The sequence below is a fragment of the Neodiprion fabricii genome, chromosome 3, assembly GCF_021155785.1.
Source record: "Neodiprion fabricii isolate iyNeoFabr1 chromosome 3, iyNeoFabr1.1, whole genome shotgun sequence".
In the NCBI taxonomy this organism is placed as follows: Eukaryota; Metazoa; Arthropoda; class Insecta; order Hymenoptera; family Diprionidae; genus Neodiprion; species Neodiprion fabricii.
Window position 1 is genome coordinate 27,158,316 of NC_060241.1, and position 26,126 is coordinate 27,184,441.

Here is a 26,126-nt window from a genome sequence, read left to right on the forward strand (position 1 = left end):
GTTTGAGGGAATTTCGTTTTTTGTATTAGGGTAAGTTTGAAATACGATTAATCGTCTATTTTGGTAGGCTGATTCATCAAAAGATGAATACGAGTATTTCGAGGGGAACGTTTGCGATTAAAAATTAATGTCCGGGTAATCACCGGTTTTTAAATAAAAAATATACAAGTATATCGAAATATGTGTGAAAACTAAATACCTTAGACTGTGATTGCATCTTTCACAAATCGAAAGACTGTGTAACAAAATTTTTTACCTTCTATTTCACAAGCACAGTCCGAACAGTTCATCATGAGCAGGGAAACAGTTTTGAATCTGCGCGCTAAATCTAGTGTTCCCCATCTCCGTTCAGACAGCGCAACGGTCGGTACAATCGTCGTGGGGATTTTGAAGTTCGAAGTACGAAGTTCAAAGTTCGAGCTGCTTTTGGCTGGTATCACTGCTCGTGATTGTGATGATTGTGATTCTAAGAGAATGGGTGGGTTGCCCGTGCTAGTGAGGTCTTGGAGTTTGGCGTCTAAGTAAAAAAAGAAACCAAAAAACAAAAGGTAGAGTGCATGAAATGTTGAACACAGAGATTCGTCAATTGTCTACCATCATCTCACGTTATTAACGAGTTCCCGGCCGATGCAACAATCGTTACGAAAATATCACCGCGTCCCTTGGGATGCGGCGTTCCTCGCATTCATTTCGAACTCGAATTACTCGACAAAATGAAGACGTTTGGTGAAATAGCACTGGTGTATATTGCGGTGCTGCAATGCCTCTGCGGCGTTTGCATGCCCCATTTATTGATAAACGTGAGGAACCAGGTAATTGAACGAATTTCATTAATCGCAAACCAGATATTGACTTGTTATTTTCTTCCACCCCGAAGGGCTAACCTAAAATGTGATTTTACAGGGTGGAGATATCCTTCTAGAGACGATCTCCTCCAACGTTACTGACGATACTATAAGCCTTGAGTTCCAGCGATCCGATGGCACGCTGGTCACACAGCTCGTAGATTTCAGAAATGTGAGTTTAGATGTTCTCGGATTGTTTTTGGCTTCCTGCAGTTCTATGTAATCGACAATAGTTTTCAAGGGCAGAACAGTTCCTGTTGAATTTGACGAATAAAGTTATTCTTCTGTAACTAGAATTGAATGTAAATAGAAATTGATTGTGACTCATGAACTTCAGAATGAAAATGACGAATCAAAAATTATGAAATGAAGTGAATTCTTTTATCCACGTTGCAATTCGTTGATTGGTTGATTCAAGTCAGTTGTCATTCAAAACCTATTGTCGCTTAGAAATTGTTGAAGAAGAATATTATTGATAAATTGTACAATTATAGAATCTATTCTTGAAATTGTTCCTCCATATCTGAGTCAACTTTCACAGGGAAACATCTCTATTTCAGCTGATCCCTAACGATGTAAGATTTCGATTAAAGCTGGTGCAATTGATTACTAGATAAGAGAAATTAGAGATAATGTTGTATCAGAAGAAATTAGCCAAGGTCAACTTAATTAGGTTCAGAATCTTACGACAGATCGGTCTTGTCCGATTCACACAATTGATATCATTATTGCAACTTATTTTCATCTGAAATGAGTGTTTGATTTTGAATTGCAGGAGGTGCAGGTGATAAAAGCTTTGGTACTAGGGGAGGAGGAGCGCGGGCAAAATCAGTATCAAGTGATGTGTTTTGTCAATCACTTCTACAAAATGGATTTTATATCATCCGACGCAATGTCTAAGCTGAGGCAAAAAAATCCTGGCACAATTCGTATCGCCGAAGAGGATAGGGGTCATAGTAACTATACTATGGATTTGTTTCTCGACGTATCCAAATCCGGCGTCATCTCTAAGCATGTTGCTACCTTATGTGGAGAAGCTGCTGACACGACCTACACGAGAAACGATGATCTGAAACAATGGGTGCAAAGACCTGGTGAGTAATCGTTTCAGTACATGCTTTGAAAACGTCATCATCTTCGATGAATCAACAAGTTTTTCTAAATGGCATTTTGAACCTAGAATGTCATGAAATTTCCGAGTTAAATCATTTCTGAAAGTTGAGAAAAATACACGGATATTCGCACATCCTTCAGAGTGTGGCATGAACTTTACTTCCTAGAAGGCAGAAAGGTTGAAGAAATTGTTCAAAATTCTTTCGATCGCAATTGAAATGCTCTTCCACATCTGGTTACTTGCAATTCGATAGACACTATATTTTGTCTGATGTTGTTAGATCATCCGTCCTCTTAATCGTCATTGCGATGAATCTGAAACATGGAAAAGTTTAACTCTTCTCTTAGACATGATCAAATATGTTAAACTGAATTTACATAAATTTCGTACAATGCCTGGATTAGTGCGCGAAGTATGCAATTCTATTGAAATATGCCGCGTTATTAGATTCCCAAGTAATATCCCCGATCCATTTCCTCTGATCATTCCGAGAAAAAGACTTACAGTAATTTTGATCAATTGTCAGGTTCTTCGGAAGCAGCCCTTATGGCAACAGCGCGTAACTTCACGACTACCCCAGTCACACAACAGGTGGGGAATGAGTCGAAACCTGTGTCACTGCCCAAATGTGCAGATACGTCAAATTTATGGGCACCCTGTACTTGTTCGTTAGAACTGTGTATAGGCTGGTATCCGTGCGGACTAAAATTCTGCAAGGGTAAAGGTGACGGTAAAAAACCAGCGAGCTCTTACCGCTGCGGAATTAAAACATGCAAGAAGTGTTTTATATTTTCATACTACTCACAATTGAAGCAGAATTGTTTGTGGGACGAATGACATCTGCGAACGTAATAGCTTTAATTTCTACACACCTATTTAGGTCGTAACACTTGAGGCGACATTCACACCAAATAAAGTCTGATGAAAACTGCCTTTGTAGGGATAGGTAGGCCTCTTATCTTCAACGCTAAAAATAATAACTAAATACAACAGCAACATCGAAATTCATCTGACGTTTTGTATCCACTTGGTAAAAGTTTTCATTTCTGTTCATTCGGTCAGGTTGTTTTGTTGAAAGCATTTATTTCAGTTGAGGGAGAGGCCTTTAGTATAATTGGGCGGTAATTATTCTTGCTATTTGAAATTCTTTCTAAATATTTTGGTGTGAATTCAGCGTAAGAAGATCCAAAGAAGTGTGCTGAATATTCGCCAAAGATTAGTACTATTCTGACGTTTGCACGCGGCCATTTGTTGTGTATCAAAAAATAATCCAACGATGAATCTTTCGCTCTCAAGGATACATTGAGGACATCATGTCACGTGATTTTAGTACATCAACTGATTCGTGCTGTCTTTATAAATGGTGCTCTCTCTGTTCTATTGAGAATCTTGAATGGCGTTCGGTAATGCTTCGGTTACTGGTTTGGTTCAGTATCCATTGCCTGACGTTGTACCAGGGTTCGAAGCTACGATCGATGTCAAATGTTTTGGTCGAGATCAAAGTATTGTGCAATAAGGATGCTTCATCTCTCTGTTAACTATTTAAAAAGTGGTCTATGGCAATATTTTGCTGGGTGCTGTTAGACTCTTGCTCGAGGTTAGACCTAAAATTGTACATAAATCTACTAATTAAATTGTTAGCTCGCATAAAATGTTGAGTATGTGATTGAAAATCAAGTTTGATAATTTATTGCAACGATTTTTTTCGTTTAGTTTCATTGAATGGATTGAGTGGTAACCCACTTAACGTATTTTGACATTTGTAAGTTATTGGATTGACACAATAAGCATACACAGAAAGGACCAATGTGACTTTTCACAAACACATTCCAAATATATCTTAAAATTGCTGTATGCTTTGTGCTAAAAAGCAGTTTCACGGATTTTATTATTTTGGTCAGACTTGGGGTGAAATTTACATCATCTCAATGCAGCATTTCACGTAAATATTATTTTTTTTTGCTGTTTAACAGGATCCATACTTTTTTGTTTTGAATGTGGTAAGAATGCAGGATAGATAGAACTTGCAAGTAGATTTACAACATTCGGTGCACCCTCTAGCTTTATTTTTTCATTGAAAATAATTATACCTTTCACAATTTGATTATTTTCATACTCATCACGAAATAACCATTGTCCAAGCGTCAAAATACTCGCCTTCGATTTGAACACTTGATTTAAGTGATTGCTCTCTGAGAATGTTGATTTACTTAAAATTCGATAGAAATACTCTTAGCTTGCATTGAAATGTTTTTTATACTCTCTAATTGACATTCCGAATTATTAATTAAATATTAGTGATCACAATAATAGTATTCCTCGCTGCATTATTCATGCCATTCCAATTTTCATTCATCCATATCTATACACGTAATCGTACTTTTAACGATATTTAATAATCATACTTGTTATTTAATTCGCAGTGGGAGAGCTATCAATCCATTTAAATGACATCTATACTTAAAATCACTTTATACACCAAAAAACTGCCATAGATATTTATGATTGTATACTGCAATTGAAATAATCGATACTGTATATTATAATAATTAATTTTAATGAAGCCTTGAATTGAGACAGTGGGCGAGGTAGCTATTCTAGAAATCTAATTACATTAACTTCACGTGTTTTTGCCAAGTGTAGCACAGCTCACTAGGATTGAATAAGGCAATAGGTGCAATTGAAATTATTGATGCTTTAGACTATACAAGTCGTTTCTCTTCGCTTGCAGTGCTTATTGAATATTTTTTTATCGCGACACCGTTTTTACGCACTACAAATGTATCGTTCTCTAAATCCTCTCCGACTTTTCGTTCACGCGTATTGTGAAGAAATTACAATGCCTTGGTTGAAATCGATGAAATGTTCTCTTTTGTGATAGAGATGTGGTTGCCATTCGTAAATCCGTACGAAGAAACTACTCCTATACACATAAATCGTGGTTCACGAATTGCGATTTGAGTATCATGAATAGTCACAGTCAATAGAGAAGTTAATTTTAAGAATATTAAACGAAAGGGTCGGTATAACGCTGGCTGCCACTTTGTTCACCGATGAACACGTCTCGGCAGTGTTAAACTTGAAAAAACGTGAGAGAAAAATGGTGACATTATTATTGTATGTATATAAAAACCAATAGAGTAACGCAGATAGGGACTATAATGGATAATGAAGAAAAATAATCATAACAATAATAATAGAAATAGTAGTATTACGTAATGCTGAGCTAAATTTTACACAACGCTGTAACGGTATAACTACAGTAATTCTACTAACTGTAAACTATAAGTATACAATTGGAACTTTCGGTGATAAATCATAGTTCTGTGTATATATCTGCGACACGGAGAAGATATTCACTGGAAAAGTTAATATTTATGTAGGTATATGTATAATATACTATATGCCGTACTTCAACATAGGTGTACGAACACATTGTTAATTTTTAATATTTTCCTTCTTTTCATCACTGCAAAGTAAAATTTATCGGTATACAAAGTCAAGTTACGAAAAGTTATATTTATTGTATAACATCACATCACCATGTTTTATGCTTTGCATATAATGTTGTAATTATATACATATTTTTATATACATATATTATATTATATTTAATAAAAAGAAAAACCAGATTTTTTCTCTGCAGCCTTGTGAACTGCCTGAACTAGATTCCCTCCGTATATGCGTCGTAATGATATAGAAACATCGAAAAACTTGATTGATACAATTACGGAAACGCAAAAATTTTTCAATGCAATTGTAAATTATTCGAAATCTCAGTGACTTATTTTCAGTTTACTCGCGAAATTGAATTAGGTATATACTATTTCTGTTGACAATTCGTTTCAAAATAAAATATGTCTTGGTATTTTTATTTTGATTGCACGTTGCGTTTCACTGCGTTCAAATAAAAGCTGATGTTTTTGGTGGCAGTAGTCTATTTTTTTTTTTTTTTAGTTTTACTTGTCCCAAGCTCAACATGTCTCATTTAATCCATCAGAGAAAGAAAAATTTTACACGCGCGTATATGCTCGGTGAAAATATTGTTTATTTTTTTAAAAATACAGTATATATTGTAAAATCTACGCATGCCTCGTTTTCGTACATAATTATCAATCTAGTACAGCGTCTAATTTTTGTCTAACAATCTTTTCTCTATATGTATATCTAGGTATATTTTTTACTTTACTTATAATGAAAATAAGATTTTAGCGAAACCACAGTTCAAACCAGGCAACTCATGATACTGACGGCTGACAAATAATTCTCAAAACTTACAGTTAGTCACGTTCGCCGTTCATGAATGCGTAAATGGAAGTTAACCAACATGGCCGAATTGTGGAGTGATATTGCAAATGAGTACTCGGAAGCTTAATTCCGCGTTCGCTAATAAGAAAAACCCAAGGATCACAGCAGTTGTATAAGAGTTGATGATTCGTAGCTGTCAGGAATGAAATCAAGTATTCATTCAAGCATTTCAAGTCGTGATTATCACGGACGAATTTGTTTCCTTTTAATAAATTATACGAACAATAGAGAATCAAATTATACCGAATTTTAAGAAGTAGCGTGATCCTTCTCCGCATGAGATACTGAATCCGTGGCAAGCCACAGTTTGGCCAGTTAAGAAAATATAATATTTTACGAATAAATTTTTGATTCATTCCTAAGAATGTTTCCTAGCACTATTTTCCGTCCTTCAAAGTCTGGCAAGCTTACACTTGATTCGCTGTACTGATTCGTCGTCTCGAATATATCAGTCTATTGTATAATATAATAAGTTATACCAATTTTTCACCGTCATTTACCGAATTTCATCGAGCGAAAAACAGTGCGCGAGAGACAGTCTTAGCGGAAAAAATGTCTACCTGTATCACAATTATGTATATGAAAGATTTAATTCAATTTTTCATCCATTCGTTTTTTTTCTAATAGTTTGACTTTCCCGATCATTGCTTACAGTCTATCTAATTATCTTCACTTTGCATTTTAATTTCACACTAATAACAATAATAATAGTAATAATAATAATAATATTAATAATAATAATATTACGAGGGGTATATGTATAGGTGTTTTATTTTATAAGAATAATTCAAGCTAATGATTTGATCATAATTTCGTCTAATCAGTGCTAATACTACTTACCAGAATGAAACAATCGATATATAGATGAATATAAATCAGGGCCGTTGCCGTGGCTTCACTCTCCAATAACCTTTCAACTTTTGTACAATTTTGTACCAAGTTTTGTGGCTCAAGGATCGCCCTCGACTCATTGCAGTATCCTCGAGAACTCTCGCTTCGAGGTTGAGGTCACGCTGTCGTTTCTAATCTGTAAATGGGTTACGCGTACTTTCCACCAATCGTGGCGCCATGTTACATGCTCGATCTAACAAACGTGAAGAGAAAATTGTCAGGGTATCTATTGCACGAATTTCGTGAATAAGATAAACCAGTGATTGGAGCACAAACTTGATGGAAAATTCAGTAAAATTACAACAATGACAAACCTGCTATGCCGACAGAGTAAAAACATGGTCATATCCAATTTTCGACGAAGCTGAATCAGGGGAAGAAGAAGAAGAAGAATTCAAAAACTCAGTCATTTTACTTTTCAGAACTATTCCTGTACTCTTTCCATTTCTTATCACCCGGTGCTTTTTTGAATCCTATATCCATTCGATTTTTTTCTTTCGTGATCAGACCAATCCACGTGTCTTCGGAAGTCTGAGGTCAGCGTAAGCTTTGATGACAAGTATGTTATAAAATATACCAAGCATGATCTATTTCACACAATGCATCAAGTTCGTTCTGAATCCGTGACCAGACTAAGAAAATTTATAGAACCTAACTACTGTAGCATGTTTTGCGAACGTCAGCCAGAATAACGCTAAAATCATCATCTGACTTTGACACATGCTCGACACTTTGATTTTGTTGAGAAATTTGCTGTTGTTGCTGTTGTTGTTGCTGCTGCTGTTGTTGTTGTTGTTGTTGTTGTTGTTGTTGTTGCTGTTGCTGCTGCTGCTGCTGCTGTTGTTGCTGGTGCTGATGGTGTTGGTGTTGTTGTTCGTTGTATTTAGCAGCTTCCATGCTCTGGTGGTACTGCTCCATTGAATGTCCGATACTGACGCTAGAGCATTGATTATCCTTATTTGGATCGTCAACAACGCATTGGGCATTCGAGAGATCTAGTTGGCTTTGCTGGGGTGCATAGTATCGCAAGTCGCTAGCATAATTGTGATTATTGTCCATAAGATTTTGGGAAGATAAACTGGAATGAGCTACTGACGTCGGGTGCGGATACTTGAAATATTTTTCAAGTTGCAGGGCTTGGTCTTCTTCATCCTCCCCCATGCCCGGATCCAAGTGCCCCATGATCACTGGCTGCTGACCAGAACCGCCTTCCGACGAGTAATCTTGATGATGAGACATTTGAGAGTATCTGTGGGAGACGTCTGCAGATTTCAAAGAGAGTTAGAGTTACCGCATTGACAGGGAACAGCGAAATTTCACGACTAACAACGTGATGCGATTTCTTACTTGAGCAAATATCTGAAGATCCGCGTATTCCAATCGATTGTTGCCTATTGTTGCATGGGTTGTAATTATTTTCAACGTTAGGTTGCATCGGATAATTATTCGATTTTGTTGACTGGTTATTACTGTAGTGCATTGATTGGTCATGCGGTGAAGCGACTGGTGGGTAAAATGTTCCCGTAACAGATCCGACATTCTCAAAACCTGATCGCAGTTTGTTACATGATACCATCATTCCGTTGGCTATTCCAATCGCTGCTATACTCGAAGTTTGCCTTTCGAAGTTCAGGTAGCTCACCTGCTTGAAAAAAGTTCCATATTCACATTCTGGGTAACATATTATAAACCGGCACAGTATTTCCATGATTTTTACGGTGTCTTGTGTGCCATGGTGGTAGATTAAAAACAAAAAAAATTAAATGAATAAAATAATACAGCGTATGTCAGTTTTCGGTTTGTTCGGGAATAGCTCATTTTTCACTAATCAACCTGGGTGCGCCTTCAGCAGGTCAAACTGCGTCGGAAATGCAAATAGTTAAATATGCGATGCATAGTCATTTGAATGCTAGACTCATTTACGGATCATTGAGCATTCGCGGAACGGTTGTGGCTGACTAATCAGTGCGCACACTGTTGCCTACTGGATGAACTATTTTCCAAGTAACTTCAGCATCAACTGGATCTCGGCTACTTAAAACCGCGCTTCGACCGATCATTGCAACGATCTGGATGCAGAGTTGAATCGAAACTAGCTTTAACATGTCAATACTTGACCGCGGTAGTGCGAAGAGTGCAGCTAAGTCAGACCTAAATATAAAAATCGGCTCTTTGTTCATCCGAAAACTATCCTCCTTATGATAATATACCAGTATGAACGAACCAGACTTTACGCTTTGGAATTGACAGTTACGAACGTATGATTATCTGTATGTTAACGTAAGGATGTGATACGTACGGATTTCTTGTATGTCAGAGTATCCGTGTAGATGCCGGTGTTCTGGCAGGACGATATGTTGGCAACGCTGTGAGCGGGATGTAATTGACTGTCCCCACTCATGAAAGCATATCGCTGCTTTGCCTGTTCATGATCGTTGTGCTGCTTGGATGTGCCCTCCATTAAGTCTCTCTCTGGGTCTGGATTTTGTGTCGAAGAAAGGTGTGTCCCATCGCCTACGAGCAAAATACACTTCACCGACTGCTTTCGTCATGTTACAAGTAAAAATTAGCTATGGAAACGCGTGTACACGTATAATTATAACAACAGTCGCTGATATGGCGCAAGTGGATCTTCAATGAAAATCCTGAAACAGAAATGCACGATATACTCGGAAAAGAGTTGTCACTTTTAAAATACGTTTGCACACCGCCGCCTTGGTGCGCGTCCGTGTTTTTACGAATGAGCCCGCAGGTTAATCAGTGTTGGCAAAAACTGTAAACGGAGCAACCGGCTCGTTCCATTTGAAAGTCACCATTATATATTGCAATTTATATTCAATTGGCTGTATGAATATTTATGCCACCATTAATTACCATATATAACCGTTCACATGCTAAGTCGTAGGTAGTTTCTTTTGAACACAACTACCGTGTTCACCCTCCAATTCATAAACATACTTTGTGAGTTTAGTGTATAAAAAAATCGGCAAAATTCATCAAGTATAAATATCCTATCCGAATCGATATATCATATCGACGATCTTAAAATTAGACATCAATGACGCGACTACCGTAAATGAAACTTGTTATTGTTACCATCTGGTTCAGGACTGGCGACGGGTGAAATATCTGGCGAGTGGATGATCGGTGTATAAGGACTTCCATAGATTGAGTTATTTTCTGACTTGTACTCTTGCATTGTCTGTTGTTGCTGTTGTTGCTGTTGCTGTTGTTGTTGTTGTTGTTGTTGCTGTTGCTGTTGCTGTTGTTGTTGTTGTTGTTGCTGTTGCTGTTGTTGTTGTTGCTGATGATAGAGAGACGCGATAGGCGAGTGCCCTCCCCAGGACATTTGCGGCATGCTTTGATAGTTATCCATTTTAGTCCTGAAACACAGATCATTTTGTTTCAAGGGTCAATCGTTGTCGGGAATAAATCATCGCGCCTTCTTACGCGGCTTGTGCGATTCCGCAGTGCATATGGAGCTGCGAAATGGCGTTATCACAAATTATTTATCGACCGATTGCGAGCAGATATCGCGGTTCGTTATCGGCAGTCACAAGCAGCTAGCGCAGCGTAAGCGGCTTGGTTATCTCGAGGAAAATAGCGTCAAGCGAAGTCTACGTGGTCACAGACTATCCTTGATCGTTAGTTTTTCTCGTACGACTACACCTTCTCACCAGCCGGAGTTCGTTCCATCGGCGATAACGCGTTTACGGCGTGAAAGTGCAGTGCATAGATGTAACAACACGCACGTTCAACACCAGTGCTACCCAATCTCTGGAGGAACAGGTACATGCACGTGCATCGTCCTCTCGTAGGACTTTGCAGAAGTGTGAGGCGGGCACTATGCTCACCTCGACCAGCTGGCGTGTAAGTTACCCACTTACTGGGACCCCGGTTATCGCGGTATCGACCATCAAGGGACACCTCGCTTGTCTGAATTGGCTATAATGCTTATATTTCGACGGAGGTCGTGCGGCTCTTCGCTAAACAACCATTGCAACTCAATACTGCTTATCCTAGGATCACTTTCGGAGACGTTATGGTTGCGCGGTCAGAGTTTGCTATAGTTGTGGCCGGTTTTTTATCCATGCAATTACCATAATCATTGCGATTTGGAGCGATGGGTGCAAGTTCACAAATTTCTCGAATCATCAAGGCAAGCACATAAAATGTCTGAATTGCACTTAACGCAATCGCTAGCTGGTATTTTCCGCATATCGCTATTTGTTATGGCGTGTTCTTACTATGTTTTAAATGAACTAGACAGGATTTCAGAACAGTTTGAACAAGAAGCAAATCCCTTCATGGACCAATTAATCCGTCTAATAATTAAGCAATTTTGAATTTTCAACGGAACTCAAAATATTCTTGGCCTAATGGATAGAGACAAAGAACTAGTACATTTCTTAGTAGCGATTGCGGTGAAACGTTTGCAGTGATAAAAATTCACATGCATATGACCCGATTCGAACTGAAGAATTCATGGCGCAAAGTGCACCATGACGGAATGAATGAAGTGTATGCACGGAAAGATTTGTACCCTGCGAAGAAGAGTTGTTCAACCTTACGCGAGACCGTAAATTCGCAAAGTGCAATATTTTCACACATCCTTTCTCATACGCGTAGTATTACACTGCAACGTCTTGACGAATGGGCGGATGCAGGGTTGCGCGGGTGAGGCTCGCCGCAGTTGGGGAATCATGAGGCAATTCGCAATCTTTCGTTTCACAATCGTTTCCCACGTCGTTGGTCGAGGAATGGAACGTACGTAAGAGTGTAAGAAACCACCGCGAGGAGGAAGTTCCTTCCAAAAGGATTGCTCGAGTGCTCTGCATGCATTACAAATGGCAAAATTCACGGTGCGTTAGTCGCGTCTGCATTCCGAGCCTGACGAAGCATGCGCTCAAAAACCCGAAACACCCCGCAGATAACGAATTTATACGAGGTATCGAAAGGTGACATCGGTCGTCGAAGAAGTTGAAACAAAACACGCACACACACACACACACCGGTTCGACATGTACACCTGAGATTTATACTCACTCCATCAATCAGTCTCTCCATTTTTTGTTACGCCAGATCTGTCGCTCGGCCGACGAGAGGAAATTCATTTTTATATATACTCACATGGAATGATGAATCGTGGGCCCAGCGGGGTTGGGTCTGGAACCAGGGGCGTTTGTTGCGGTAGGTGGTGAGGCCGGGGCCCCCGGGGCTCGCTTCGCGTGTTTTCTGCGACGTGGTCTGTACTTGTAGTTGGGATGTTCCTGCATGTGTATCACCCTCAACCTCTCCGCTTCCTCGACGTAAGGCCGCCTGTCCTGCGGCGTAAGGCCCCGCCATTTCTTTCCTTAAAATCAAACCGTAAGATGAGTAATTTTAATCGTCTTTGCGTGAGATCTCCCGCTCCGATCGTGCCTAAAAAATACAGACATTCTCAACGTATCCTTCACCGGGGGATGATTCCTCTCAAGCTGATCACGATACGAGATAGGCGCCATCATTAGACCCTCGCGTATCCCGTGGTACGTTTAGAATTCCCGAAGGGAATCGACGCACCGGCACGCGCCCGACGCTAATTGCTCGCTTCTCGAGGGCACGCGCATAATTATCATTAAATACGTATAAACGGCGTTTCCCCGGAGTTATCGGGAGGATGGCAAGGGCAGGGGGAACCATCAGGAGCGAGGCGAGGAGGTGCAAGCCAGGAAACACGAAGTTGGATCGGCGAGGCATCCTCGCGAGGTCCAGAGACTAACGAAGGCGGATGTGCCCATAGCTCACGAACGTAGGTTACATACACGAGATTGCCGGCGTACGGAGGTTGCAGCGCACATGCACGAGGTGGAGAGCACACAGGCCCACGGGGGCGTAGATATGGGTGCGCCGGGCCTCCTGCATCATGGGCACGAACCATTATTTCATGTCCTTCCTTTTGTATTTCATTTCTCGAGGGACCCTCCTGCAACCCCGTGCGTGTGCAGGTTCCAGCTCTCTTCTTAGAGAGAGAGAGAGAGAGAGAGAGAGAGAGGGAGAAATAAAAATCGAAGTAACCACAGGATAGTACCGATAACGACAACGATAATAACGACAGTGGACCGGTTGTGGTTGTAGCTGTAGTTTTCAATAATAATGATAGTAACGATTATAATAACAACAACAGCAACAACAGCAATAATAATGATGATGAGGAGACGAAGAACTTTTTCCCTCCTACAACCATTTCTGTCATCTCGCTTCCTTTTTGCTCGTTTATCGAGGCGCAGCGCTAGCTCCTCTCTAAGCTCCGGTAGATTTAATATTCCTGGGCGCGCTCTCCGAGGAGCGTCACCGTCACCGTCACCCTCGCTGCGTGATTCATCCCACCCGCGCACAACATCGGAGACGACGCCGTATAACGTTCTCCGTTCTCCGTTCTCGTTAAGTATTGTAATGGCTACTAGTTTCTTCGCCCCCTTCTTCCCTCTGCCCTCCCCCCCCATCCTCGATCTTTTCTTTTACTCCTTTTTCTAACCATTTTTTACATCTTCCGTTTCCCTCGCCTCGAGGAACGGAACTTGCGAGTTATATACGTAGCTATATCTAGACGTCTTTTTGTAAGTTGTACGATAAATTTTCCCTCATTGTAAGTATAATGTGGGTATACAGATACGCAGATGCTTACGGGAAATGGAGGAAAGAACGTAGAGCAGAAATGAAAATTCGATTTCGTTGGTATTATCTTATAAAACAGAGTGTCTTCTTGAGTTGTAATTAAATCGCGAATATCGCATGGCGACGGAAAGAAATTGATTGATTGAACCGGTGGGCCGACAAAATATAGTTCACGAATCGGGTATTTTCTTTTTCGAACCATTTTTAGTACGTACCTGTGTGCACATGATATTACATTCTTACCTGAATTCCGAAAAAGCGAGTCGATTTATTCAGCCCGAGTTTTAGTAAAAATTTGACCAAATAATTTTTGTGATTTTCTCGTACAGATTTGGTAAGAAGCTTCCGAAATTTCACGAGGATTTTTACGAGTGTGTAGTAATTAGAACTTATGTTCTTGACGAATTATAGATTCGTCAATTGGTAAAAAAGATTTTTCATGCGTGGTTTGATAACCGTGACACCTTTACGCATCTTGAAAAAGTGAATCCTGTCCGTCCATCCGGTTTATAATTTCTTGGTCTCTTTCTTTTTCTTCCTCTTTCGAGATATATTTTGGGTCCGATAGATCGTCGGGTAGGTCGAACGAATTGTCGTAGAGATTGGATGCTCGAGGACACAGAAACGTGTTCCTTTTTCTTCTACAATCGGCTTATCGGAATCTCGAGAATAATTAAGGTTCCCACCCACGACAGTTCCACGAGATCAGGGATATTACGTAGCGCATGGCAAAGCCTTACGTGCGCCCCGTTTACATATCGGACAATCTCTGTGCATAAGCTAATTTAATAATACCAATTAGAAATTTAGTATTCCTCCGACGATCATGCGAGCCTCGATCGAAGACGCATCAAATTCCGCTCCGATAATGCCCGGCGACAATTTCGGAGCGGGCCGGTTTGACAGACTGACAAACCGATCGAGAGATTGCTCCAGATCTAATTATGATTACACGCGGCTGTAAGTGTGTGCGACATAATGGTAAGGATAGGTAGACACATCCGACAGTCGGGGCAGCACGGCTCTCTTTCCTCTCCGTCAATATCCGATTCACACCGACGGCGCGACGTTCGAGAAATTAATTCGACGGAGAATCGACGAAGAAAAGTTACGGACCCCCCCGCTGATGCGAAATGCGACAAAGTCGCCTCCCGGGGCCCGGCCGTGACGTCTTTGTCCGGCGGGAAAGTAACTGTCAAACTTGATGCGAGTGTCGTAGCGTCAGGCGTCGTCGTCTCTATACCGCAGGCGGTTTTTCCCCATATACCCACCTACCGGCTTCACCCTGTCGTACACGGGGCAGGTATGCGTCCGAGTGGCGGAGGATATGCCTTACACGTGGACCGCGAGTCGGGCTCGCGTTATGCGCGACTCCTCCCAAGTCTGAGAGCAGGCCAACAGTCCCTGCTGAGGCTTCGTGAACGCTAAACACCGACACGGGGCAACACAACAAAGATACATCACGGGACGGGAGACGTATTATTAATGGTGACAGTGGGCGACCCAGGTTGGGCGGGGTGCTTGGGCCGCCGATGTGGGCCTCGCCGAGCCTTAGCGGGTCTCTTCGTTCTTCGCTCTTCGCTCTTCGCTCTTCGGCAACGATCTCGACCTCCAGCTTATTGCGCTTACGTTAACTTTGGCCCCGGTATTGTCAAACAAGCCCTTCTCGGATTCGCGAGTTTTATCTCATCGTCAGCCTTTCATGCCTGTAGAAGCTGTGCTTTGTCCGAAATCGAGTAAATTTCTTTACTCCGCTTGGTAAGATTTTAATCATCGCGAACAGTTATGATCGAATCGGTAGTGGATTTTCATAGCGTAAATGTAGAATTCATTTGCAAAATTTATAAACGATACAGTTTTGAAAAATTAATTTTTCTTGGATAACATACTCACACCTTACACCAAAGCTCGCCAAAGACTGTTCGATTTATTCCCAAAAAAATGTAAACACGAAATAGTGTAAACGGTAAAATATCACGCAAACTTCTTTGCTACAAAATCACAGCGCGGTTTTATCACAAGCTTGACTTTGAACAGCGGCAGAAGTACGGCGTTAAGATCAGCTTTTCACGTCGAGAGCGCGTAATTCGAGTTCCGTAGTGGGAATCGCTCTGGATGTTCTTGAAGATCGCATGCCTACTGCGTTGGTTCACAATCATTGAGCCCGTCGTGTCCTCGACGTATTAGTTACACGGTAGATATACGTCGTGCATAGACAATAGGTGGCTGGTGTGAATCGCGATCCGGTTAGCTAAGAATAAAATATTTTAGCGGATATTAAGTAGGTCAGCGCAGCCTGGCTTCTGGCTCCTGGCTGCTGGCCGCTGGCTGGCTGCTTCCAGTAGTCAGACAACAAAGAGTCACTCGCACCGTCCGGGTGAGGAATCGGCCGAATGCATCTATACGCACACACGTGTCACCGCGCGATTCTCCGGAGGCATAAGCGGCTTGTTCGCGGCGAAGAGAACCGGCGACCAGTCGATTCGCACGGAGGACTCCTGCCGACGTCCGTGATCCTAGGCGGAGAGACGGCTGAAGGTAGTCAAGCAGTCGGGCAGGCTGCAGCCTCCCGCAGGAGGAGAGGAGAGGAGAGATCGCCCGCTCGTAAATCCCCCGCGATTTATCTCCCCATTCATTTTTTCTGACATTCAAATCCCGCGGCACCGACTCTCGGCCCGCGGGGTGAAACGCGGCTGCTGCGGGATGCGCGGGAGGCCGCACATGTATGCGTGTTCCAAGGTAGAAACATCGGAGGACTCGAGGAGCACGGCTATGCCGGAGAGATTGAATTATCATCGCATTTTCACGGAATATACAGAAGAATCTTACCTCTCGGGCTGAGGTAAATAGTCGGCGTGTGTCGTAACCTCAGGGCTGCGACGATGGCGAAGGAGGAGGAGGAGGAGGAGGTCGAGGTGGAGGTGGAGGTGGAGGCTGTCTGCAGTCCGCGGTGTGTTAGTAAGGAAGGGTGCGGCTCGGGCGCACTCCGCCTCATTACCTGGCATTCTATGCAGAGGTCTGCGCTTATGGCTTATTATTGCTTAGCTTAGCCTGCAGAGAAGAGCGAAGCTTCGTCCCTCGGCCGCCGCGTCTGCCCCATCCGATCATCTCTGTCTCTTCATTTTATATGTATGCGCAATTATTGGGTCCTCTTCGCCGTCCGCCCGCGTCCCGACTCGCCCGATCTTGTCGCCGCCCGATCATCGGGCCCGCTAGACAGAAAAACAATTTCCAAAACCTCCAGGTCGCCCGGAGTTTCCTGCATTAACGGATCACCGGCAAGGTGACCGTTTTTCAGTCCTACGAATCCCTAGATCTCCGCTTTTGGAGCTTGATATTCAAATAAAAAACATCGTCAATACCACCAGGCTCAAGTTTTTTCTCAGCGATATTTGTTTCCGTCGATTTGGACATGCTGTTTTCGATTTTTTGTCCATGATGCGTTTTTTTCTTAGTTACTCTCAAGATATCCTCAAGGGAAATTTCAGAAAAACCGTTTGAAATGAAGAAGTTCAGGCCGTCTGATCCTTCTTTGTGCTTCATTATAGACCCTAGCAACTTTTGGTTGTGAAGTACAACTGATCAAATATAACAAAGTATAATGCAGAGGCGCGTTTCTTTCGTGGATAATTATTTCCATGAAAATGACGGCCGACGTAATTCGTTCGTTACACGTACTGAAAATTTTCGGATTCAAACAAAAACCGATATCATCTTCAACGCCCGAAAGTATAACAAGACGCCTGCACGGCAGAGCTGAGATCCATGTCCCTTGGCGCGCGTGCTTCGTGCAGCAGGGGTCGTTACTCATGTCAAATTAAATTTTTTTCTCTCTTTTCGTTCTTATAACTCAGCGCCTGCTTCGTAAAGCCGGGGCCGTTAATTAACCGCCGCGTCGACAGTAGGCGCTTGTAATTAGAATAATATATAGTAAGTTATGAACTCTCTGCAGTGACCATTGGGTATGTAATATACAGTGACTTTAGAGGCGAGGCGCGTGGGCAAGTTTTTTCTAATTTGCAAAATTTCACATCCCTCATCAGCGGCTACTCGAAATTTCTCACCATGCTTTATTTGGTACAAAATTTTTTTAATTCGCACGAAATCATGTTACGTAAACGCACCAATGTCTGATCTAAAGTGGATGAATGTACTCCTGCACCTTCTTAATCAAAAGTTAGGTAGGAAACAAGAATCTTTTAAACAATCTGCAGTAATATTATCAGAGCCAATGTTATAAGCGAAGACGAATGAATCGACATACTTACTATATGTAGTACAAATGAATCTGTCCAAATTCTGATAACACTAGCTAAGATATTAAGAATTTTAGAAAATGTTTCATAATTAATATATTGAAAATGATTATTTTTAATCCGATTTCGACGTTGAGAACTCTTATATCACAGAATAGTTATAACACATGATTTTTATCGTTGATTTTAATCGTTGTTATATCGTAATCATAAAAATATCTGTTTTTATCCATTCTAGAGACTCTATATGCAAAATTTTTCTCAAACAATATCTGGAGATCTCTGTGGTAAACAAAATAAGCCAAAAATCACTCGAATCGGACGAAAGCACCAGAGTTTCTTCATTTTTAACGGTTAAATTATAAAACCTTTTCTCCAATTCTCGATATCGTATTATTAGCTTGTATTATATTCGGATTAGGGTATATTCGTATCCGTTACGTAGTGCGGACTTTGAATTGTTCGTGTTCACTATCATTGGTGCAAATAACATTACTGGAGTTTTTTGAAACACTTTTTGCTCTGTTCATAACTTTTCTTTCACACCGTCGAGTCCATTGATTTGTTTCGAATTGATGCCGTGCAATAGTCGCACGAGTAGGTATGTCACAGCTGAAATGAAATAGTAACAATTACGATTTGACTAACTAAAAGTGTTGACTGAATTCACAATGTCGCACGATTTGAAAAACATTGCCAGAATTCGCTTACCCTTACAGTCCCAAAAAGTGTCAAAAGGTGAACCTGAAAATCTGATTAGAACTGCAGAATTGAAAAATCAGGCGTATAGTTTTTAATCGCATAACGGTGAAGTCCTCGACCTGCAGGGCAAAACGAGCGTGTGCCACAAAGTCTGACTGACTCGTTCTAAGAACCATAGGATAATTTCTAATGTTGACATACGCCCCGAAAGAAAGACCGGCTAACGGTTGGCAATGATTAATAAAGATGCGCAGGCACGCGTGTCGCCGGATATAAGGCCCACACAGTACACCAAAGCGCCATCCAGCGTTTTATACACCCGATGTGCTCGGCCGGAGTGCAGCACTTGCGCAGCTTGCCAACCAGCTCGTTCCACGAGGTTTAACCACGGCTGTGAATTTGGTTCCAAAGTTGCACGCACGCACACCTTCGCCCTGACGACGTCGACGGCGACGACGGCGACGAACTTTTACATACGTCGCTGTTGAAACGCGTGCGCCTGTGTGCAGCTCCGCAATACGGACGGACGGACGGACGAAAGGCTGGCGGACGGATGGACGGGGAATGGACATCAGACGTACAGCACGCGCATGAATATGTAGGATGTCTGGAAAAAAGAAAAGCCTCGTTCCGATGGGGGGCCCTCCGCGGGTGCAGGAGGCGACACCCGACGCGCATAGCAATCGCCGACGCGTCATGCCAATAACATTAACCAAATCGCCTAATACACCGATTTTCATCTGATAAACTTATAATGCCGCCTGGGTGGCAAGGGACCCAGAATCGTCGTGACTGACGAGGAAATATTCAGGCCTGTAATATTCACTCACGGAGTCAAGCCGAAATGACTGGAAGTCGAGCGTTGAACCCGTACCCTTCGGAAGTCACTTGGAAATTCGTTACACGTAGAAGAACTTCGAACGTTTAGGAATCAAAAGAAAATCATTCGAATTCGAGGTACTTTTTAACGTTGGAAATCGCTGAGAAGTGAAGTAGAAGAACTCCAAACGTTTGCGAATCACTTGAAAATCACCGACTACTCACCCAAGCGGTTCTTAAGCGAATAGCCTCGAGAGAAGTATCGAAAAACGGAGTTACGAGCACAAGTTTTTATCGCACGACGAGCTGCAGCCGGTTTCGTAAGCAAAGATTAGAACGTTCGTAATCATACGATTTAGCAAAAGCAAAAAATCTTTGATCTTCCGAGAGTAACTAATTGTGAGAAATCGAAATCTTGTTGAATTCAGATAAAGTATACGATGCGATGTCGATTTCGAAGAGGAATAGGTATACCTCCTTGAATAATTTCGAATTTGTAAAATCAGCGGCGCTCCCGTCACGATAAGGTGATTTCCAACCGCTTGCATTAAGTAGTTTAGTTTCACGACCTGCAACGGCGAAGGATCGAGCTCGTACATCAAGACATTACGGGACATGTTATTTCGCGTGGAACATTATAGACACATCAAAGGCTCGGCCAAGACTCGCCGGAGACTTGTGGCTGTCAGAGAAACAAGTGTAGGTGTCGATACTCCGCTTACTATACTTACGTCAAAATTATAACCGACTCATATTTATTGGCGCGAAAGAAAAGACAAGATGGAAAAAGAAGCGAAAGAGAAGAATAAAACTTAATCCGGAATCCCCACTGTGAACGGGCTGAACCTTTACGCAGCGTTTAGTTATGAATGTCTAGAACTTCAGAGGGCAAAAACAGCACATAGTTGTCAAAATTTGACGATCTTGGTACGCTGGTTAGAGCAGGAAAGCTGCCGTACGTTTTGGAATTACAATCAATTTGAAAACATTTTTGAGATACTGCATCGTAAATCAAAATGTAAATCTGATTGACTCGGATGTTTATAGTTCAATTATCAATCAAAATAATTACGACTAAAATGACTTGATTGAATTTTTTTTTTTTTTTTTTTTGAGTTGAATCCCTCTATTCCCATCACCAGAGACTTTTTTTAGATAACCCTTGTGGGCGAATTTCGTACAGTGAAACATTAACACAGAACTTTAGGTAAAACCTTGAACCGTAATTCGTTTTAAAAAAATCAACCATTTCAGCAGAGTTCTTATTTAGTCCTAAACCGAAAGGTGAGACTTGCCGAGTCTCCGTGACGCCACAGCAACCTCCGGGTCGATTCGAGGCCGGAAGTAACAGTTTTCTCTAGCGCGAAGCTCTGTTCGCGAAGTTGATCATCGGCTCGAGAAGGCGGTGGGTATATCAGCCATTGTGGCGTATACGCGTACAGTTAAAGGGTTACGGAACAACGAGGTCAGAGCGGCAGGCCGCAATCTGATTTTCTCGCGGTAGACGCATACATGTAAAAGACGTGGCTGCACGCCGCCTCGACCGTATCGAATTACTTACATGTACATACATAATATATAATATGTATACAAGTATATACGCGGAGGTCTTACTCACCGAGCATCTTGCTGAGGTCGGCGTTATGGAGGTCAGGATTTTCGTCGGCCAATTTCTTTCGCTCAACCTTCGCCCACACCATGAAAGCGTTCATGGGCCTCCGTATGCGCTGCTCCTTCAGGCTCCGTTGGGCGGAACTTCCCGGATGGCACATTTTCACCCCGGACTGCATCGAGGGAATACCCTGCTGATAGTCGAGTGGTGGTCCTGATGCCAGCCAGGACATATCCTCCAAGCGCTGCTGGGCCTGGCCGCTCAGCATGCTCGGAATCTGCGCACGATTCATCATCGTTTTGACTTTTTTTCTTTGTTTGTTTGTTTGTTTTTTTTTTTACAAAGGTTAGCTGATCATATTTAAAATTTGGTGTTCACTGGTCGGTGAAATCTTTTGAGATCTCACGAAATTTCCGGATCTGATATGCGAGATCAAATCGACGAGCGCAGGGAGGTGACCCATTGGGCAAGTGGTATCATCGCTCTTTTGCAATTCACAAAGAAGCAAGACGTTCGACATTCGACGAACATAGGCTCAACTGAATCCCGTGTAAAATTGAACGGTTGTTACGAAATTCTTTTTTCCCCTTGACTTAATAACCAATTTGTCCGAGCGAAATACGACGACGGAACTAAATCGTCCTTTGTCAATTTTATTGCACGCCTCGGACCACGACGTATACCCATACCTAGGTATACCTACGGTTACGCAGCACCGATGTCATTTCTTTTTTCACAACCATCAATTTGTCACAGGTATAGCATGTCAATGTCTGTCCGCTTTATTGCCCCACCAATGAGACCGTCCACCACCAGCCCAGGAGTCCAGACTCTGGTGTCTAAAATAGCTCGAGTGTCCAACCACAAACCCATAACGCTTTCGGCGTCCGTCTAAGGTCTACGGTAATTCATCGTATTATACAATCCAAGGTTATAAACTAGCCGAACAAGAGACTTTTCACCAGCTCGGCCACCAACCGTGGCTCGAATAACCGCTTCAAAGGCGACACGGAGTCTCTATTCTTACACGAAACTCGGAATTCTTTCATATCAGGTACTATTCTAACAAGAGAAACCGATATCCAAATCACGAATGTACTCGCTCGAACGGCTACGCAAAACAAAAAAATAAACAACAACAAAAAAAATACAATAATACCGTACTGGTATTATCTGGGCGTCAACTGGCATCGGACTCTCGCTGGCGTCGATTCCGGCGTCGATATCGTAGGCCCTGGACGTCGGGGTGGCGTAGAGAGAAGAATGAAGAGCCAGGAGACCCGGAGATCCTCCGTAGCTGGTTACAGGCGGAGGGGTCAACTCGCTCCTGTCGTAGTTGTCCAGCATACTGAAACGGGAAAGAGAAGATAAACGTCTGAGTGTATAACATCGATGATTTGCGAGCGGTGTATAAAATGGAGCAAGGGCCCCAGCGAATTGCGAGGACTCTGATCAGCTGATATAGACGTAACGACGACTCGAGTGACTGAACATGACGACTCGATACCGCAAGTGTATAATACAAATGTTCATTAACCGGATCGTTCGCCACATCGAGATGCACTGAAAATACTGGGGGAGGAATATCGGATGCGGCCGCAGTTTCCGCCGCTCCTTACCATTTTTCTTGTACCATTGGGTTATACCGAGCGGAACGTAGGTACGGCATTCGCAAGTAAATACGAGTCCGTCAATCACCTTGGGCAAAACAGTTGATCGACATGAATGAACCGTCGAAGGCCATCGCATGGCATTCCCACGATTGTCCTTACCTACCGCGTAATACGCCGGTTCGAGTACAAATGCAGTACAGCTCGAGAAGTCGCACCCGCATCATTCGGCGTTTGGAGTGTGCGTTGAAACGGCCAAGTCGCATGCACGTCTGCGGGCCCACACTCTGTAACCTCATATAATGGCTATTGTTTCGCTCTCCGTAGCGAGATGCTGATCCAGGGGGTAAAAAACTCGTGGCATTTTCATTCAGTAAGGAGTTCAGTGACTGCACGCTTTACTATACGCTATCAGCTGAACGGAGACGGACTCCCTTCTCGATCTACTTCGGTCCGATCCTTTGGGCTGGCCTGGGCCTCTCGGCCAGTACGTGAGAACGCGATCGGACGACTGATCGGTTACGGGTTGGGTTTCTCAATCGGATCGGTTATCGGCTGATGACCGACCCGATCATCGCCCCGAGGGTCGGCCGTCTATAAGGGTTTTCTGGCGTCCCGGAAACCTCCGGACGTAATCGTTTGCGGCATACTTTACGCAAGGGGAAATAAATCCGCGGTGTGTATGAATCGAGGAGGGCGATCTAGATTTCAGGAGACGAGTGCGCCTCGACGCTGGGATTGTGAAAGGACCGAGAAAATCGGTGTGAAATCTCAGGGCGGAAGTCGGAACTGGGGCGCTACTAGATTGTAATCTAATCTAGCGCGGTCATAATCGTGCGTGTATCTCGACTATACGTTGCACGGCCCTTCGTTGGCATTTCTCTGGATCTGGAAGCTACGCGCGGTGTATTAAGTGATTAATTAGTCTTCGCTCGAACCAACTTCGAAGCGAGCCGTGTTGTACAGGGTTCGTGTGGAACTTTTGCCCAGCGAACACAGTGCCACTTTCTACTCTGATCAAATTTTATTCCGTCAAAAATTGTGTTGGTAATGATGCTCGCTATCCTCGATCCACTCAATTTTTTCTGATGCACCGTGCATTTTCACGAGCCATTGTTTTGTTGCGGAAAACTTACGGTATTAATTTCTTTCGCAGTATTCATCGGCCGATTATCCTTGCCCGTTATATCTGTGAGTATAAATTCCACTGCGTTCAGAGTCTTTTCACTAAAATCACGCAACAGTGCGATACTAATTCACAAATATGTAGGGTTAATCAAAAGTTCAACCACTTTTAAGACTCGAATTGCCACTGATAACACGACTTTTATTACAGTTCTGCTGCCAGGGAATCATCGAAGAATAAAACTCGACCCATAATTACCGGGAATAATAAAACGCTACGACAGTTGGATAATATCATCAATCACTTCTCATATTTTCTTGTTACATGTTGTTACATACAAATATAGTTCGAAATCCACCCAGCAATAAATTGGACCTTCGGGGTGAGCAAGTTGAAAGTGAATTCTTTGGCTTGGTTTATCGATGGTACGACGTTTACAGACAATAAAATTAATTTTTTACAATCGCATCAAGACCCGGCGCGTTGTTCGCCACGTGTGACCATCACCTGGCTCCTTCATTTTGCACGCTCTACACAAGTCCAGATTCATGTGCAATTCTAATATATCGCACGTGCACTATACTGCAGTATTATGTGCATACTGTTCGGGTGGTAAGCTGCTGCCGTACAGTGAAACCTCAATGGTGTAATACCCACTATAATTCAAGTGGCCTGAACGGTGCAGTACTGAATGAAAAGTGAATACCCGAGTGTGGATTGACCGCTTCGTCGACTCACTCACGAAACACCGTGTCTATGACGATGATTTGTATGCGATAAGATGAAAATTAAAAAACAAACAAAGAAAAGACACATGACAGGGGGGGGGGGGGGGGTGAGAATTTTATTCAAAGAAAGTCGGCAGACCGATGCATGTGAAGGGAGACGGAGGTAGAGAGAGGGCTGTACGCGTCTGCTGGTGTTGTAATAAAATAGTGTTTGTCATCCTTGAGGATTTGATGACGTGTTTCTTAAGCATCCGTGTAAGTACATTCGCGTAGGTGCTCGTGGTGCCACGGTTCTGTTCACCGTCGCCATATTTTTCTTTACACCCTCGGCTAACGGGAGATCGGCTCTTCCGCTGTGATTAAAATCCAACGGATATACGACGGTCCGTAGTGTCTATTGTGAGCGTGTGTTGGAGGCTCGAATTTTCGCCTCGCCGCCATCATGTACAAGGTACATACATATGGCGCGTAATACCTTTGCGACACCGTTTGAGAGGCTGATTTACAAGGTGGCAAAACTCAGCCGCGACTTGTAACATTTATATACATATATACATATATACATATATACACATATATATATATAACAAACACACACACAGATACGCGACCTTTCGCAATTTGCTGGTATGCGCGCGAGGCTGCCTCTCAGCAAGCCAAAAATGAATTTTCAATCAATCGAAATCCATGCCTACTGCTGCAGGATTACCGGAAGATTAACTGTACGCGTATTGACAGATCGTCATAAATATACATACAAAGGATACCCGCGTGAATAAAAATATCGCGAGATTATCTCCGAATCAATTTTTCAATCTGCGGTATTTGCTTCATGCTCTCTAGAAACTCGTTATTAAAAAAATAAATAAAAGTACATATGTATACACGTATGTGTAATCGTGCGTTCATATGTGCGTGTGTACAGCTGCATGAACTGTCATTTTATAAGGCCTGATTAAACTTTTAAATTGAAACCCGCGCAATGGTTTGGTTAGTAAGCGGAAGCTCCGACCTCAACGATTCACCTCTGCACTATTAATGCTTTGCCGTTTGAGATTTCAGATTAAAAGGCGCATCCTCGTACCGTTTATAGATTTTCGGATTTAATTTATAGCTTAATTGAGCGATGTATATGTCTATGCTCTTAGGCATAAGCTTCTCCAGCGTAGGCTAGGTTATTGTTTAACGTTACTTGCGGCTGTTCTCTGCTTTGGTGCTTGTATGATAGTCAATGATAAAAAAACTTTGTTTTGAGTTCAGTAACAGAAAATGTAAATCTGACAATTTGTATAAAAATTATTAACCGTTAATGGTTGCGTTGGTGTTATGTTATCGAGTAATTGTTCAACAGCTGTGACGAAATATTTTATAACTACTATTATTATCACTTTCTTACCGCGATTACGGCTTGACTAATCGGCAGCAGCTTTATTCATGACATACGTTTCAGAAATAAAT

The 26,126-nt window shown here is 42.4% G+C and overlaps 2 protein-coding genes across 2 annotated transcripts in view; one reads left to right on the plus strand and one right to left on the minus strand.

The window, feature by feature from the left end:
- Positions 1-385: 385 nt before the first annotated feature.
- LOC124179195 (out at first protein) lies at positions 386-5,591 on the plus strand. The gene is made up of 4 exons (XM_046563398.1): positions 386-812; positions 904-1,017; positions 1,621-1,939; positions 2,486-5,591. Exons 1-4 carry the CDS (start codon positions 714-716, stop codon positions 2,794-2,796), a joined length of 843 nt encoding a protein of 280 aa, XP_046419354.1. The 5' UTR covers positions 386-713; the 3' UTR covers positions 2,797-5,591.
- LOC124179164 (alpha-protein kinase 1-like) overlaps positions 4,719-26,126 on the minus strand; it is a 30,621-nt gene continuing 9,213 nt past the window's right edge. Inside the window, exons 3-9 of the mRNA XM_046563332.1 lie at positions 22,369-22,552; positions 21,211-21,481; positions 12,289-12,511; positions 10,255-10,541; positions 9,458-9,672; positions 8,506-8,800; positions 4,719-8,420 (exon numbers count right to left, since the gene is read on the minus strand). Of these exons, the coding sequence (XP_046419288.1) occupies positions 7,810-8,420; positions 8,506-8,800; positions 9,458-9,672; positions 10,255-10,541; positions 12,289-12,511; positions 21,211-21,481; positions 22,369-22,552 (2,086 nt within the window). The 3' untranslated portion in view covers positions 4,719-7,809. The remainder of the gene's footprint in view (positions 8,421-8,505; positions 8,801-9,457; positions 9,673-10,254; positions 10,542-12,288; positions 12,512-21,210; positions 21,482-22,368; positions 22,553-26,126) is intronic.